We start from the raw sequence: 18,407 nt of genomic DNA, 5'->3' as shown, positions 1-18,407 counted from the left end.
GTGTTCCAACGTGGTTTATTTAATGCAGTTTGTTTCTATAAGTCCATATGCTCTTAAATAGTCTCTGTGTGGAACACACCAGAGCTCCCCACTAATTTACTTACTTGCCATGAAAACCATTTCCCTAGCAGCTGCAATCCAGTGAAATACTTTCTTTGAAATTTTGCCAAAACTTTAGTTTTTTGCCACCTTGAATACAAAGCAAGAGGCCATCAATTGCTGTGGTGTAACACAGAGAGGTGGTCGGTGCCAGCTGAGTGTGCCCATCCCAGCCGTGTCCCCCTGCCCTCTGCGCCCAATCTCCTGGACTGGGAAGGAGATTTCCCTGCTGGCAAAGGTCTGGCACCCAGGAAATCTTCAGCTCTCAAACAGAGGTGTTTTTGTGCAGGCTCGAGTGAGAAGGAGGCAGCTGCAGCCTTCGTGCCACTCCCGAAGGAGTTCCCGGTGTACCTGTGGCAGCCCTTCTCCCGGCACAGCTACTACTGCTTCCCAGAGCCAGCGGCACAGAGATGCTTCAGCGCCGTGCTGGGGGACTGTGTGCGGCATTCCAACCACGGTGAGTGCGGGATGGGACTGCGTGGGAAGTTCCAACCACGGTGAGTGTGGGATGGGACTGTGTGGGACGTTCCAGCCACGGTGAGTGCGGGATGGGACTGTGTGGGACGTTCCAGCCACGGTGAGTGCGGGATGGGACTGTGTGGGACGTTCCAGCCACGGTGAGTGTGGGATGGGACTGCGTGGGACGTTCCAGCCACGGTGAGTGTGGGATGGGACTGTGTGGGACGTTCCAGCCACGGTGAGTGCGGGATGGGACTGCGTGGACGTTCCAGCCACGGTGAGTGCGGGATGGGACTGCGTGGGACATTCCAGCCACGGTGAGTGCGGGATGGGACTGCGTGGGAAGTTCCAACCACGGTGAGTGCGGGATGGGACTGTGTGGGACATTCCAGCCACGGTGAGTGGCGGGATGGGACTGTGTGGGACGTTCCAGCCACGGTGAGTGTGGGATGGGACTGCGTGGGAAGTTCCAACCACGGTGAGTGCGGGATGGGACTGTGTGGGACATTCCAGCCACGGTGAGTGCGGGATGGGACTGTGTGGGAAGTTCCAACCATGGTAAGTGCGGGATGGGACTGTGTGGGAAGTTCCAGCCATAGTGAGTGCGGGATGGGACTGCGTGGGAAGTTCCAACCACGGTGAGTGCGGGATGGGACTGCGTGGGAAGTTCCAACCACGGTGAGTGCGGGATGGGACTGCGTGGGAAGTTCCAACCACGGTGAGTGCGGGATGGGACTGGCGTGGGAAGTCCCCGGTGAGTGCGGGTGGGATGCGTGGGAAGTTCCAGCCACAGTGAGTGCGGGATGGGACTGCTTGGGAAGTTCCAGCTATGGTGAGTGCGGATGGGACTGCATGAGGCATTCCAGCCATGGTCAGTGTGGGATGGGACTGTGTAGGACATTCCAGCCATAGTGAGTGCAGAATGTGGACTGTGTGGGACATTCCAACCATGGTGAGTGCAGGAGGGGCTCAGCTTGGGACAGTGTCACCCAGCCAGGAATGCTGGAACAGCTGCAGGAGAACGCAAGTCACTCATGAAAGGTGCTTGGCTTCAGCACCCTGAGGAATGAATCAACACAGCCCTGCTACTTGCTGTGCTAGGAGCTCATTTAGGTGGGTTTGGGGTGCAGTGGGGATGAGCTTGGGTAGAACACATGGGAATTGCTTTGGAAGTTGTGTCATGATACAAAACCCCTAAGAAGTGTTTATTACTAAGGCGCAGCAAACCCTCACCTGCGTTTGCAAGCTGGCAAATGCATCACAGCTATAGAGTCAGGAATCATGGAATATCCTGAATTGGAAGGGACCCACAAGGATCATGGAGTCCAGCTCATGGTCCTGCACAGACAATCTCAAGAATCCCACCCTGTGCCATACAGGAGACCAGGTGTGTACAACATGGAGGGAGTGTAGTTCTCCAGTATATCCCTGTGTTGTTACACACACAGCACTCCTGATTAAACATTTGGCCTGTCTGCAGGTGTTTCAATGGCAGCTCAAGCCCCAGCCACGGCTAAGCCTTGTAACTGGTCCATGAATGGTGTGTAGGGCACAGTATTCATTGTCCGCACAAAGATAACCTGGGTAGGTTAGACTAGAAAACTTAAAAAAAAAACCCAGTTTGTAACTTGCTAGGGTTATAAAAACAACTTTGCTCCCATGAAATTGGAAGATCATTTATGAGCTGGATCCTTCAGAAAAAGAAATGCTTTCCTGATTTTCAGATGACTTTTTTTCCACCAAGATGCCCTCAATTCCCCACTGTTCTCTAGGGTCTTCCATGCCTTTAATGTCCCTTTGGAGTCCCATCTGCTCCTGCTGCCCTTGGTCAGAGATGGGAACACTAAGCAACTTCTCCAGCAATCTCAGCTGCTTGGGTTTGAAGCCCAGGCTTGTGGATAAATGAGTTGTGAGTGCAGGGTGTGAACAGTCCCTTTTATTTACAGAAGTGGCTCCCAGTGAATGTTTTTTTAGCTGTCACTTTAGTCTCCTGGTCATCAGCTTCATCCCATTGCCCTCAGACAGCTTTTTACTGCTGTCCTCCCTGGATCATTCTCAACTGCCATCTCTTTTCCCTTGTCTCAACTGCCAAAGGCATTCCTGGTTTCCTTTAGGACTCCATTCCCATGAGGAAAACACACACACACCTGCATTTCTAGGCAGTTTCCTAAGATGTGCAGTTACTTGTGTGGTGCTCAGTGGTAGTTGCTTTCAGGGGTCTTCTTCACAGTACACGTGGGATTCCCGATCCTGATGTTATCCAGGTGGTGTACACCCACCATTCCTGGTCTCAATGCTGTCCAGGTGGTGTACAATCCCTAATTGCATTCCCAGTGCTATCCAGGTGGTGTACAGTCCCCATTCCCAATGCTATCCAGGTGGTGTACACTGCCCTGTCACTCTGGACTTGGCTCCTCACTGAGGTTTGGTAGGGAGATGGGGACACAATCAAGTTTTCCTGGCATTCCATGACTTGAAGCCTGTTCATGATGTTTGGGGATTTTAATTTCTCTTCTGGAACAAGTGTAATGGGTTTGACAAAGCTTTTGGCAGCCTGGTTTTTCCTTAAAGTTCAGCACATCACTCTAGGGGCCAATCCTGAACTGGCAGAAGCTGGGTTTAGATGACCTAAGAGGTCTTTTCCATCTCCAAAGCCTGTGAGTCTGCACTTCATTATATTTCATATGGCTTAGCTCTTGCTCATTTATGCATCTGTTCCAGGATTTATCCCTCTCAGCTTTTCCTGTGATCCAGTTTTTATCTGACAGACAATGCCTCGAGGCTCATCCTCACTTCTGCCCAACAGGGTGAGAAGCAGATAAAGACAGTCTGGATTAGGATCTACTGTTGCCAGTAGAAAGCAGGAAAAGAGTTTTAACTGCTATCAGGGAAGCAGAAGCCCCTTTTATGTGGATTTCTTGGAGTTATGTAATCCCCTGGAGACCTAGGTGCTGCAAATGGAAAAATGATCACCGACAAGCCACCTCAGTAAGCTGAACTCTGCCCTTGGAGAGAATTTTTTTTCCAAGGACTTCACATTGATTCCTATTCATTCTCACATTACTGAAAAATATTATTTATTGATACTTTTTAAAGTCTTTTTTGCAAACACTTCTGCTGACAAAAACAGGTGTCTGAGCAGTCTGACAAAGTTACAGCTATGTACTGCAAAACAATGGGTAGTAAGGATTGTGGTAGAAAATTTGACTGTGCTCTTTTACTACAAAATAGTTGAAAAGAGAAAAGAACTGTGAAAAATCCTTCATGTTTGATTGTGAGATATAATTTAGTGGGATAAGGAGCATGGATGAAAGCAATACTCCCTCCACCTCTTCCCAAAGTGCCAAGTTCACGTTTGCCAGGGCAGATTTGGCAAGGGCAGGGCAAAGACAAATGGCATGTCTGATCAGAAGTAGCCTTTCTGTCCCTGCTGTGATCTGCCACTCCTGGAAAGGAATGTACTGCACTGGGCTTTAGCCAAGGGCTTGGAGGAGTTCGTGGGTACAGTGTGTTTTCTTTCTCCCAGGAAGCAGAGTTAAACACAGAAAGCTGGAGTGAATCAGCGCTGGGAGCCGCCCTGGCATTCAGCTGCTTCCTGTCCCCAGAGTCCCTCTGGTATAAATTCCCAGCCCAGCCTGTGTTTCTGGGATTTCTGGGCAGAGCACAAGCACTGGGATTTAGTGAGCACCACTGGGAAATGGCATTCAGATGTTTGGAGTGTGGGGTTGTTGTGCTGCTCCCCTCTTGACATTCTTCTTGTCTTTGCCTTTTATACTCATTGATGAGGGCTTGGTGGTTTGAGGAGACAATGATCTCCTTCACCAGCAATGGAACATGAAGATCAAATGCTTTTTGGGTTTTAATTTGTGAGATGGTGTGATTAGGGCTAATTAGTGAGAAGACAAGTACCCAGGGAGCAGCACAGGAACCCCAACAGCCTGGCAGGTGCAGGGGGTCCACGGAGGGGGCTGCTGACTGTTCTCTGCTGCTTCCAGGGGAGCCTGTTCTTCCCAAGTGTCTCTGCAGGTCAGACCTCCAGCAGTGTAGGATTTTTAAAACTCCTCAGCTTTTTAAAGAAGCTGTGCTTGAGTTTAGGTGGAGTGTAGAGGAAGTGGTTTAGCATTTTCCTCCGATTTTCTAAGCTGCTCCTGCCAGATTAGATGGGGGTGGCAGCATGGGATTCGTTGGTTTGCCTTATCTCCATGGTCCACTTTGATCCACAACCTGGACTTACCTGGTTCCATCTCGCTCCCTGTTTCCTTAGTGAAACACTGAGAAGTGCGCACCTCAAATCTGGGGGAAATCTGCTGCTGAAGGGGCCACCTTGCCCCCAGGGGGGATGTTCTATCAGTCCCACAATGGCAACAGTGAGGGAAAGGCTCAAAATACTCACAGGGCTCTAATATTTCCTGTTCCCCAGGTGTTAATCCTTTATGTTTGCATGCCTTGAAAATCAGACTGAGGTATCTTCTGAGTACTTCTTGAATTATTTGGGTTTTTAGGAGGTCTTCTTGCTTCTTATATGAATTTCACTCAGTATTTGCTCTTGGAAGTGGAGAACCCCGACCACTTGGTGCTGGGATAGAGGGAAGTCTGCATAATGGGAAGGAAATGACAACTAGGTCATTCTGGGAGACACAGTTTCACTTCATAATTTTATTTTCTTTCTTCTGGTTTGATTTCACATCCACGTCTTGACAATCACCCTCCTGACAGAGGAAGCTGAGGGACTCACAAAACCACATCCTGTCGTCTCCAATTCCAACAGAAACAACAACAAAAATTATTTTGAGCAATAAATATATCAAGGAAGTATAATAAAGAAATACATTAGGCAAGAGAGAAAGACAAAATGTAGTTTTAAGCTCATGCAGGGCAGGTTTTTTTTCTCCATCTCTGACTTTTAGGGTTGCTATTATCGGTGTCTGCATTTCCTTTTTCAGCTCTGAATTTATCTGACAGTTGTTTTCCTCACAGTTATTTCTAACTTTCCTATGTTACATGTCTATAGTGCCTGTATAGGACTTACCAACTCTTGGACTAGAATTCAGAATAATTCCAGGAGCACTGATAAAGGTTGAGAAGCTGGCATGAAATCCTTGAGCTGAGGGATGAATGTGTTGATACATCTCTATATACAGAGCAGAGCAGCTGTGAGGAGTCCAGATACTACTTTGGAAGGGTTTTGAGTCTTCATGCCACAAACAGGGTGGCCTTTCTTCCCCGGAGAGTGAGGTGAAGGGAAGGATTTTCTTGTCGCCTGTTTCCAATGGATGTGGAAGGAGCAATTAAGGGAGAACTGAGGAGGAAATTGCTTTTTATGACATTAAATAAAAATGTCCTTGTGCACTGGGATGAAAGCGAGGCCTTTTGGAAGGTTTGTGTGGTAATTTGGGGTGAGAAAAAGTACAAAGGGAGACAATATTTAGCCCTTCATCTACCAAGACTTGTGTCTTGGTTCCTCTCAAGCAGCTGCTGCACTTGGGTTAATTAAATTCGTTTTTGGTTAATAAGATCAGACCTCCTGTGATGCGCATGAGTGGCTGAGACCGTGGCTGGTCTTTCACCGGACATGTGAGGTCCAAATGGACTTTTTAAACTGATGTGTAAACATCCATAGGAATAATAATGGTGTCATAACAGACAAAGCCATTTCACTAGAAATACCTTTGGTCAGGCTTGTGGGATGTTCAAAAAAACTCACTAAAACTTTCAGGACATGATATAGAAAATTCTGTATAATTTAGAATATTTTGCTTGAAATAAGACTATTTCTCCTCTTTCTAGGATGTTTTTGCTCTATGGAATGAGTTCATTCAGTCAGCATGACTTTTGCCTTTCCAGCCAGCCTGGTTTCCTACACTGTGGTGAGGATTTTGAGTCTGTAGGAGTGACATTCATTCTGAAACACCAAGATGATGAATGTGCTAAAATCATAATTGCCATTACATTCTTCCTACCTCTCTCACTTCGGGCTGATTATCTTCTTCTTACATACTCCCAAGCATGGAGTGGTGCAGGGGAGCCACTGCCCTAAGCCCACCACCCCAGCCTGTCTAAGCAGCTGTGAAGACTCCTTTGTGCAGAGAAATGTGGTGTTCAGGCTCCGCCTTCAAAGTTCTGCAGCAGAGAAATCACAGAATCATGGAATGGTTTGGGTGGGAAGGAACCTCCTACCACAGGCAGGGACACCTTCCACTAGCCCAGGTTGCTCCAAGCCCCGTCCAACCTGGCCTTGGACACTTCCAGGGATCCAGGGGCAGCCACAGCTTCTATGGGCACCCTGTGCCAGGACCTCCCCACCCTCACAGGGAACAATTCCTTCCCAACAGCCCATCAAACCCTGCCCTCTGGCAGTGGGAAGCCATTCCTCCTTGTCCTGTCCCTCCATCCCTTGTCCAGAGTCCCTCTCCAGCTCCCTTGGAGCTCCTGTAGGTACTGAAAGGCCACAATAAAGTCACCCCAGAGCCTTTTCTTCTACAAATTCACACCTGCTCCAGGAATATTATAGCTGGTTTGGAAAGCACTTGGAAAATGTCGTAAGTAAGTGATACTGTGATTCTTTGTGTGTGTTTATGCAGTGTTCATTAATTTTTTAGACTATGAAACCCAAAGCTGCTGGTCCCCCGCCGGGGGAGGTTCCTTGTGCCCTGTCTGGTGCTGCTTTGAACAGCTTTAATCTGGGTGCTGTGTGCTGATAACCAAACAGTTAACCCTGCTCAGTGTTCAGTGGCCATGGAGGGAACTTGTGCTGCAAAGCTCTATTTGCTATAAATACAGCATTTTCTTACAGGGCTGTATCATGTTTGGAAGTGACCTCATCTAGTTTCTCTTGCTGGTTAGCAGCTTCATACCACATGCTCTGTGGATAATGTGACAGCACACTGCTCACAGGAAATCCCCAGAGCTGGGAGGCTGATGCCTCTCAGGCCCAGGGCACCATATATATTTCACTTTGTTCTCAGTTTGGATGGTAACAACACAGGACAGAATTTTGTGAGGGTAAAATGTGTGTCCTTTTATTTAGAGGGTCATTTTCAGCCGTGCTTGAGCCATGTCCCAAGCCCCAGGTAACCTCCCTTTTCCTGAGGTGCAGTTCCTGAGCTTTCTTCATCTTCCCACGTTCAAAGCATGTTCCTTTTCTTACCTGCCATCCCCGGTGGGTTGGGACCATTGCTTATTATTTGGAGATAGAAATTTCCACAGTTTAATTTTTCTGGAGTTGATGTCCATGGCCTTTTTACCAGCTGTCTGAGGTATCTAAAGAGCAGCAGCTCTTAAAATGTGCTGGAGCTGACATGAGCTCTTGGAAAGGGAAATCATTTTTTATCATGCTCATTTATTTTTTTTTGAAGGGCGTCCCCTAATTGTGGTGCTGGTTGGCAGAGTGATTCCTTCCCTGCAGGAATGTCCCTTCTTCCCTGACGGTCTCCAGCTGCCTCCACCCCAAATCCTTGGGGGCTGGTGGAGTGGGAGCGCGATCTTTGAAGTGCCAGTACAAGAGTTGGCATTACCCTATCTCTTTAGTTGGTTTGTAGTTGTGTATTTTCTTTTTTTTTACCAGCTTTTGTTTTAAAAGAACTAAATTTTTAAGAAAATCAGTTAGAAATCGATCTTTTTAAAAATTACAGAGTGTGTATAATGGAAAGCAGGGGAAAAGCAAGAGTCTAAATATATTCAAAAGAAGCAGATGCCAAGGTGAGAGGGGAATGACTTGGAAGGATGAGAAAATTGGGAAAATGTAATTTGCATTTCTTAGCATGAAATCTATTCTCTTGAGGGCAGCAGTGTCTAGTGGAAATAAGAAGGGGTGGAAGCACCAGCTTTTGAGACTGCATTTCAAATTCCAAATATATCTCTATCTGCCTCCTACGATCTATTTGTAACATCACAAGAAGGAAGGCCCTGCACCAGTACCTGTACTGAGATTTTTTGTGTCCCAGGAAAAGGCTCTATAAAGTGACCAACAAGAAGGAGTTACAAGAGATGCTTTGGCACTGCCTTCACCAGAGCTAGGTCTCCATCAAATAGATGAGGAAGCAAGGAAATAATATTGTGAGATCACCTGAAATCAAATGCAGTTTTTATTCATTTATCATATTCCAAAAATTGATAGTAAGTGACATTCTCCTCCTCAGTGAAAGGCCACCAAACTGGACTCCTTGGTCTTCTTCTCCTTCCAGTGATTGTCCTCCTGCCTTCTCCACTCCTTGTGGCTTTGGATGATTTGAGGGGATATTCATGGGCCCTGCTGTCTTGTAGGAGGGAACTAAAAAGTCCTGAGTTTTTTGTATTGGTTGTGAATGTCTTGTATTGGGAAGAGACATTCCAGAGAGCTGCAGCTCCTGAGGCTCATGGGCCTGAGCCTGGCAAGGCCTGTGGGCCCTGCCATGATCATCTCCTACAAAAACAGCCATCACTGGGTGCCACATTGCTTTAATATCAATTAGTTACCTGCAGGACGAATTCCAGGATCATATAAATTATATTCCCTGCATGCAGAATCTGGCTGGGATGCTGCAGAAAGCAGATGGAGCCAGGGTGGATTGCTCCCGAGTTTGGTGGTCAGATGAAGGGCGTTATGTCAGAGTCAGCATTTCTTTAATTAAAACCCGTGCTCCGTGAGCTCAGACTTCTGGATTCTGGTTTAACACTTGTTCAGCTACATCTTTGGGCCTCAGCCTCGTGTGAAATGTCAGCCAAAAGGCTGAGTTTATTCTCCGTGGTGGAGCTCCACAGTCAATGGACCCCTTCACTGTTACTGGATTGCAGCTGAGTCCAACCATTAACCCAGCCATGTTCACCACTAAACCATGTCCCCAAGTGCCATTAGTGACAGTTATTGTTCAGAGGGACACACAGATTAAATGGGATGTTGAAATAATCACTTTTTAACAGCTATGTCAATGTTACAAAGGCATCTTCCTTTGCTTGTAATTAAGAAAAATCATCATCTGAGTGATTAAACCTCACCAGCAGCCCCAAGGCAGCAGTGTGCAGTACAGACAGATGCACAGTTTGAACTGGAATGTTCAAATGCAGATTTCATATTATCTGGATTTGCTGGAAATCCAGTTTGAGCCAGAGGCAGCTGCAGCACTCAGCCTCTCTGGTAACAAGGCCCATCTGTAGAAGTTCTTGCACAGAGCTCTTCAGTGTTCTGACTGGTGTAAGACCAGTTGATCTGTGGCTGTGGATGAGACCAAATCCACCAGGGCAGTGTTGGTGAGTCACAAATGTCTGGACAATCTGTCCTGAGGGGCTTTAGCCATGTGCATCTCCAAGGGTGCAGCTGTCCTGCCATGGACAGGGCAGGGAGAGCCCACAGGACCTTGGGAGTGAAGATTTGCTCATCACTCCCCAAACATTCACCTGCCAAGGGACAGAAGGAGCAGCTTGTAGCCCAGGGCACCCTGTTAGGAGACTGCCAGTCCCAGGGCAGCCCAAGCATGGGAGACAGCTGAGACTGGGAACAGGACCCTCTAAGTTAACTCTTCTGCACGAGGTGCAGGTGCTCTCCGTGGGTGTCCAGTAGCCTGGTCCTCTGGGTATCATTTTGATGAGTTAAGGTTTGACATAATTATGTTTTTTAAAAGAGAAATTATTCACTGCAGGGAAGCTCCTTCCTACAGAAAGTTTTCTGCAGTCCTGAACAAACTGAGCCATGCCATTGAGACATGTGCAAGTTTGGGGAGATTTATAAAGTCAGGGTGCTTCCAGTTGACCTTCCATCTCCCAAAATCAAAGGGAGATTTTTAGCAGTTACTCTTGCATTTATAAAAGGAATCTGTGGTTAGAAATATCTCTTACTGAAATTGGGCTCTGTGCTTAGATATGTAGAGTCTCTAGGTAGGTTTTCTCTTTCTAAAAATTAAACAGAACAAACAGAATTTTGTTTTAATCTCCACACATAAGGTATGTTATGTTCATTAGCAGCTGGAGAACGTGCTTGGGTGATTTTCCAAGTGCAAGGCCTCCTGGATTAAGCACACAGTACCAGTCTGTGTACCTGTAAAGTCTCACTGGCCTTTTGCTGGAGGACACTCAGTAACCTTCCTGGCTTTGTGTGGGATTTGGGTAAGGGAGACTGCAGCCAGCACTGCACCAAGCTGCCCTAAGCTGCTCCCCTCGACCAGCAGGACACATGGATCACTAAGGACAGGTGCCAGGATGACTGAGGGGAAGCCCCTGTGAGGGCTTCAGCAGAGGGCAGCATCCATTGTGCTCTCCCCTGATGCACACTCGTCCCTGGCACTGCTGGGCTTTGCCACCTGCCCCGTTTGCAGCTGCAGCTTTGCTGCCATGGCCCAGCCGCTCCCTCGCACGCAAGCAGGGCTCCCCAACAGCCGAGCCCTTGTTTCCCTAGCCTTGCTGTGGCTGCCAAGCCACCACCTTCCTCCAGCCTTTCCATGGACTGCTAGATGGGGTGGGCAGAACCCTGGCTCTGCCCTGCTGAAGTCGTGCAGGATGTGCACCGCAGCTCCTTTCAGCTGGGTACAATTCCCTTTTCTTGAGCCCTGCCCATGAATGTGGTTCTGTCTCGCGTGCCTCGCCAGCAGCTTCTGCACAGCCTGACACTGGATGGATCTACTTGTTCAAAGCCTTATCACTGAGGCAATCTTTTCCTCCTATGGAAGTGAGAATGAAATTGCCTAAATTAAGCAATTGTAGCAGCCTTGAAGGATAAAGCTTCCTTTCTGCTTGGAGCTGTTTTTGTAGCAAGGCTGCCATGATTTTGTTTGTATCCTGTGTTTACTGGCATAGGAAAGAATGTGTGATTGGGATTTTATGGCACTTACAGCTTGATATTTTTCCCATGAGCTATTCAAATGAATCACTCTTGGATTTTTAGCACCTTCTTCCCACTGCAGTACGAGCTTGGGGACAGTCAGAACAGAGAGAGAATATTCCCTTGAGCATGGATTTAAAACTTGATGATCTTAGAGAGCAGACTCTTGTCAGCACTGGTGCATCACCATATCAGCAGGTCCAAGATCCAGCCCCTTGGATGGTCTGTTGTCCCTTAGGGTTAGGAGGGAGCACAGCTGTGAAGGAGGAAAACATGTGAGTCATAGATTGGAGGGCTGTGGGAGCTGCAGTTTTCCCTCCCTGCAGCCAAACCAGGACCTCTGCTCATCAAAATATTTTGAGTTTTATTTTGGGAGGACAAAAGTTTTTGAATGCAATGCTCCACCTCAGTTTCTGAGGTGGAATACTCCATTCTTTCATTAAAGCTGTAGTCAGAGGATGTTCTCTCAGCACTGAACAGCCTGACTTACAAATAATACTGATATTTTAGCACCCTGGTTTGTGATTTGCTATGACAAATGCTGTAACTCCTGGAGGTAGCAGTGAAGGTAGGGTTGGGATTTTACCTGGCTGATATTTTTTTTTTCAATCATAGTATGAGCTTGGAGAATTTGTGTGATGTCTTTGGATCTCCAAATACCTTCAGATGAAGAACATATCAAGAGAGTGGCACTGAGAGAGTGTTTAGTGCCCCTCAGTGTGTTTAACAGACCTTCCTGCAGACATTGCAGCCAGGTGAAACTCTGAAAGGGCAAATTGTGACATTTGGACTCTGAGCAGATCTGAAACCATGCAGTTTTCAAGCAGCTGTGTTCAAGCTTCAAGGGTGAAACCCTGATGAAGTTAATTGTAGGTTTCTGTAGCTTTTATTTTTGTTAAAGTGCATGGAGGAGATATTTCAGGTATTACTGTGGTGTTAATCCTCCATGTTTCCCATAATTTCTCTAATCCCTGCATTGCCTTTGGCATTTACACAAGGCTCCTGTAAAGCTTCTCTCTTGAACAGTTTCATGAACAAGCCCAAAGAAGTGTTGCTTGACAAGCAAGGCATGAGGACTTACTCCTGACTCTTCTCATCACAATTGTTTGTATGTATCAGTACCTTCTAATTGCCTTTGAGAGAATCAGCATTCTTGTTCTTCCCTCCTTTATTCTCAGAGTGCACAACAGGACTTCACCTGCTCAAGGCTGGAGTAGATAATCTTGGAGAGGGGACAATAAGCCTTTGTGGCTTTGTTTTCCCAGAAGATAATAATCCTGACACTGTGATAGTGAAGACACACCACTTCAATCCCTGAAGGGTTTGTGGGTGTTTTTTTCACTCAGGTTTGCCAAGCAGCAGCACTGCTCCACGTTTTGAGGCCAAGGTGTCCCCAGGTCACCACGCTGTTCTCGGGAAGAGCTCCCATATGGCAGCACTGGCCTTGCACAATAACCAGATACTCCAGAGCTCTGGTTGAACATTCCTGAAATATTTAGTGAAATCTGCATGATCTTGTCAGAGGTTTTGTTCTTAACTGGTAGAGCAGGGTGCTGTCTTTGTTGAGGTCTGTTTTGTTGTACTTCCATGAAAAACCATCTTGATCACCAGTTTCTTAACAAACCAAAGGAACGAAAAGGTTATTGGGGAGTGTTAACTCAGGGTTTAGCAATTTATCAAGGCACACAACTTTCCACATTGAGCTGCCTGTTGTTACCATAAACTAAAGAGGAAGAATTCCCAACTGTTGGCCCTGGCACACGTTGTCAGAGTCTTCCTGTGTGCCACCTTACAATGCTCACAGGTGTAAAGGCAAGGGATGAGCTTTCCTATGTTAGTGCACTTCTAAATCTTAGTGAAAGCCCAAGGTCTTCAGGCATTCGGGCTTAGTAAATTAAAGTACTACTGCTAGGTGCATGCGGAGTGGGAAAGGGATCAGAAAAGGATGGTTATTTTTTAAAGGTTATTTCTTGGTAAATCCTTTATGTTACTTTTTGTTTTCTCCAGACTTTCTCAAACAGACCACGTATGAAGTGGAGGCGTTCTTAGAGGCCATTCAGTTCTTCCGGCAGGAGAAAGGCCACTATGGCACATGGGAAATGATAACTGGCAATGAAAAAGAGGTAAAAGAATATATTCTATATTCCTGATGGGGTTTGTTTGGCTTTGGATATGGCAGCTCTGAGGGTAGTGAAGATTATAAATCCTCTTGGCAAAAAATGGCGTCTTAAAAAAGAAAATTGAGTAGATAGAAATACCTGAGATTTTAAGATATCCCTTGCTCATATGTAAGTCATAATTCTTTTTTAGTAAAAACTTCTGAAGGAGAGTCTTGCATAGTAACAGTTACACTTAAACACCAAAAATCTGTGTACTTCAGTTCTGCAGAAATGAAATGTTAAGCCCAGGGTCTGGGTCCGTACTTGGGCACCCGGATTTGGAGCACTCGTGGTATTAGGTTACTCCACAATCCCTCTGGCATCACTCCACATGTCTTTTAGGGCATTATTTGCACCCTGATGTATAATTTTTTTTCCAAACACTGAGCACTCCGCAAATGTTTACTTTAGTGCCAGCTGCTAGGTGTTTTCCTTGATGAAATGTGGCTTCCCTTTGGGAAAATGGAAAAAACCTTAAGGAGGGGAGTTTGTTTTAAGGAACCAGATTATTGTTTTAGAAGAAGCCTACCTTTGAAATGCTGAAAAATGTGGAATCTGGAGAGAAATCTATAAACAGTGTCTTTCCCACTGCCGTCAACTCAGGGATTGAAGTTCCCTGCTAACATCTGATAATAAATTCTTTACTTTAAGGAGTTACGTGAGGGTTTTTCTTTTCCCCCCCTCCTCCCTCATGTTATGGAGCTATTATAGTGATAGTTTCATTTTATATTCTATTTTTCCTATTGCTTGCCAACAACTTACTCATAACCCATATACCTCAAGAGAGCTGTAATCAGAAGACATCCAGCCTAGTTCCACTATTATCTTCTTAGCAATAATTCATTCTGTAAGTATAGTGTGTTCTCATGGCCTGCTTGGACCAAACATAATAATTATTTTAGGCAAATATCCAACCTGAGTGGTTTGGAGCAAGCAGGCTGCAATTTGTTGCTGTAAAAGTCCCTGCAGAATGCCAAGAAATGCATTTGCTGACACTCGTTTGTGGTGGCCGAGTCCCTGCAGTGTCAGCGCACACTGGGGCTGCAGCATGGCTGGAGTGGGAGCACAAGCCCAGGCACCTGAGGGAAGATCCACCAATGCCCTAAAAACGTTTCCGGAGAGCTCAAGATTCTGCACAATATAAAATCATGGAATCACAGAATATCCTGAGCTGGAAGGGACCCACAGGAGCATCCAGTCCAACCCCTGGCCCTGCACAGACACCCCAACAATCCCAGCCTGTGCATCCCTGGGAGCGGTGTCCAAATGCTCCTGGAGCTCTGGCAGCCTCGGGGCCGTGCCCATTCCCTGGGGAGCCTGGGCAGTGCCCAGCACCCTCTGGGGGAAGAACCTTTTCCTGATCTCCAGCCTGACCCTCCGCTGACACAGCTTCCCTTGGCTCCTAAATCTGTTTGATCTGTTGTCACGTTTATTATTTGTGATAGCTTGGGTTATTCATGAGATCTTTCTTAAGGGAGCCATTCGTTTAGGACCTGAACTAGTGAATTGCTTTTGACAGATACTTGAGTCAGGAGAGCTGAATCTGAAGTGCTGCTGTGGCATTATCTCTAAGTACTTAAATGAAACTACAGTAAAAGTGTATTGCATACTGGAGGTATATTGGAGGTATATTACAGCAGGGTATTGTGTGTTGTATTTCTGTAGGGGCTGTTTATGCCCTGTTTTACACTGGGCTGCAGTCAGAGCCCTTCTTCACTTGTGCTGCTCTAGTTCCTGCCATTTCCCTCTGCTGGTGTTGGTGCATGCCCGAGATGCCTGTGGCAGCTGTAATACATGAGGTGCAGTGTCTGGAAGCACTGACACAAATGAAAAAGGCCTGGCATGATGAAAATGGAAAGTTGAGGGGTGTTTTTGCACTCTGTATTGGCTCAGCCAGCAGCTGGGTACAGCAGGGATGTAATTGTGGACTGTGCTGGGCTGTTGGTGCAGCTTTCTCAGGCCAGAGACAGCGTCTACAAATAAAAACATGGAGAGGGAGGCCTAGACTCCCAAAATCAGACGTATATTAAGTCTTGCATATTTATTTGGTGCATTTGAGTGGGACAGGTAAGGAAGGAGTTGCAGATCAAATCTAGGCAGAGAGAGTGCAAAGCCTCCGTGGGTAATTCCTGGCAGCTGGGAGGGACAGCTGAGCCACTGTCTGCACACATCACTCTGTGCTGCAGTGCTCAGCATTCAGGTGAAGAACAGGGTGTGAACTTGTCATTTTCATCTCTGGACCATACAGATCCTGAGCAACCTGGTGATGGAGGAACTGCTGCCTAACCTCCAGACAATGATCCTGCCTAAAATGAAGGGAAAGAGGAATGACAGGAAGCGGGCCTGGTTTGGGGTAAGGACTGACACTTGCAGAGTAGCTGTTGCTCATAGCAGCTCTCTGTGGGTGCTGATTCTGATCTCTGCTTCTCAATCTGATTTGGGTCCAGATTGTAGAAGAAACCTATGGCTTAGTCCAGCAGCAGGTGGCAGAAGGATTAAGTACCTTGAAAGAAGAATGTAGAGAATTTGCAAAAACTCTTGAAGGGACCATTCGTTCAGACATGGATCAGATTCTGAACTCCAAGAACTTCTTAGCTGGAAAAATCAAAGGTTAGTGGAGGAACAGCTGTGCTTTGGAGCAATTCTCCAATGTTTCCCATTGTTTTGCTCAGATTACCAGATGTTCTTGTTTTGAAATCCTTGTGTGTTTTGAGAAATCCAACTGGAGACACCAATTTTCAGAACACAAAAGAGCCTCTGCTGCCTTTGATGGGAGCTGATACCTGTGGCCACTGTGTCTGTGAAAATACAAGGTCTTCTCAAATTGGAGCTGACAGGTTTTGAGTATCCTGATCAGAGTTGTTAATTCTGCTTTCATTTACACTTGCAGAGCCTTAGGTAGTGAAGATAGAGGTCACATGAGCATAATTAAAAGTGGAGTGGTTTTGACCTGATCTCTAGGAATGCACCACAAAACCAGATTCTGGTTATGTGACAAGTCCATGGGCTTCCAGAGAATATTTAAGCCAAAGGGCTTCTTAGGTGGTTTTTAATTAATGTGAAGTAATCATAATTTTGTTATGAATTTAAAAAGGAATGTAAAGAGCAGGCAAAATGTTATTGGTATTGCTTAAACTGGCAAATAAATTAGTAAATAGCTGCTCATCATACTCAGAGCTGCCCTTTCCTCTGCCCTCATGGTGCCCACAGTTGCCAGTGTTTGCTTAGGTGAGGCTTGGAAGAAGGGTTTTCATTGTCACTCATAAAGCTGTGAGCTCCTTTCACACCCTCATCACCTCTGTGGAGGTGTGACTCCAGGGAAAAACATGAAATCATTGAATTAGCTATAAAGAGATAAGTTCCAATTACTTTTTTCACTCTGTCTCTAAATGAAACCATTGTCCTTTGTGACCCTCCAGCCAGTGTTTCTGAGCCTGCCCAGAAGTGCTGCACAGAGAATATCCAGCCATTTCTCACCTCCATCCTGGAAGAGCTCATGGGCCCCGTCAGTTCCGGATTCATGGAAGTGCGCTCACTTTTTGATAAGGAAGTGAATGAAATCATCCAGGACTTCCAGAAGACCAGTGACATGACCAGGCTAAAGGAGGTAAGACAAAACAGAGTTGGAGCCTTTATATCAGCACAAGGACGTTCTGGCTAGACCTTGGCTGGCAACAGGATTTGCTTTCCCAGGTGGAAGCACATGAGCACTTGGTTTTGTCGTTTAGAAAGTCTTGTGGTATTTGTGCAACTGGAGTGCAGATACCAGAATTTGGGTTAAGGCCAAATTGTTACATTCTCTATTAAAAATTCACCTCTGGTTGCTTTGTCTCGAAACCTGCACGGGAATGCAGAACATGGATCAGCTCATGACCCTGCCCTTCAACTCGGTGAAAATGGAGCCCTGCTATCTGAAAGTGAACCTGCTGCATGAGCTCCTGCAGGACCTCAAGAATCGCTTCAAGGTCTATCACATTGATTTTGTGATTCAGAGGACACAGAACTTCATGCAAGAGGTACTGTAAGATCCAGCTTTTCCTCCTGGGAGAACAGGTTAGGTTTGTCCTGCTAATCTACTTCAAAGTGAGCTTGATAAAAGCTGCAGAAAGAGCCCCAGAGTGTCTCTCAGGCAAGGTACAGATAACAAAACCTGAGAAAACCTGCTGCTTGGTACTTGTATTTGTGAGGCTCTGTGTGTGTGAGTCGTTCAGCAAGGCATGAAAATTTTGCATGGATCATCTGTTTCCCTGGACTTTCAGGTTCTGAATTCCCAGTGTCTCAGCACCCGAGAAAGTTGTGTGTGTAACCAGTGGAGTGGCTAAAACTCACCTGATTGCCATTCTCAAGGCTCGATTTTTCAGGAAGGGTCTTAAACGTGTTCTACCAAAACGGAATGTCTCCTCCTTGGTAGCTGATTTTCTAACTAATATAAAGAAAAGAAATTAATGTTAGGAACTTGGAGACAGACGATGTCTCAGGGTGTAGGTGCTTTACCCAGCCTCACTTTTCAGGGCACTGGTGGAGATGATGATATCATTCCAGGTGAAAACTGAACTCCACCTCTTTGTCCCCTCTTGTGTGTGTTGGTATAGGCTATAACTCTGCTTTGCCTGGATTCCTGCTGGATGCCTGGCCAGAAATCTGTGAGGAGCTGGACAGCAGTCTGATTTCAGTTGCCAGATCACAAGGCACATTTGGCCTTGGAGCTCTAAACTGAACCCTATGATTTTAATCTGTATTTGGGAAATTTAATAATCTGCTCAGTAATCTTGTGAAATGGAGCTGGTCCAGATCTATGGAGTGGGAGTTATGAATATGGAAAACAAGTGTCTAGGGCAGTGCTGGGATAGGGTTTTCCTAAAAGCAGCCAGGACCAGCAGCCAAGGAATTATTCAGAAATA

General features: G+C 46.3%; 1 protein-coding gene across 1 annotated transcript in view; it reads left to right on the top strand.

Moving 5' to 3' along the window:
* Positions 1–18,407, top strand: part of NIBAN1 (niban apoptosis regulator 1) — a 57,409-nt gene that overhangs the window by 29,916 nt on the left and 9,086 nt on the right. Inside the window, exons 5-10 of the mRNA XM_039555667.1 lie at positions 389–556; positions 13,355–13,470; positions 15,755–15,859; positions 15,954–16,116; positions 16,926–17,113; positions 17,361–17,522. Of these exons, the coding sequence (XP_039411601.1) occupies positions 389–556; positions 13,355–13,470; positions 15,755–15,859; positions 15,954–16,116; positions 16,926–17,113; positions 17,361–17,522 (902 nt within the window). The remainder of the gene's footprint in view (positions 1–388; positions 557–13,354; positions 13,471–15,754; positions 15,860–15,953; positions 16,117–16,925; positions 17,114–17,360; positions 17,523–18,407) is intronic.

Source organism: Corvus cornix, chromosome 8 (assembly GCF_000738735.6).
Source record: "Corvus cornix cornix isolate S_Up_H32 chromosome 8, ASM73873v5, whole genome shotgun sequence".
NCBI lineage: Eukaryota > Metazoa > Chordata > Aves > Passeriformes > Corvidae > Corvus > Corvus cornix.
This window is presented reverse-complemented; position numbering and strand designations above follow the sequence as displayed.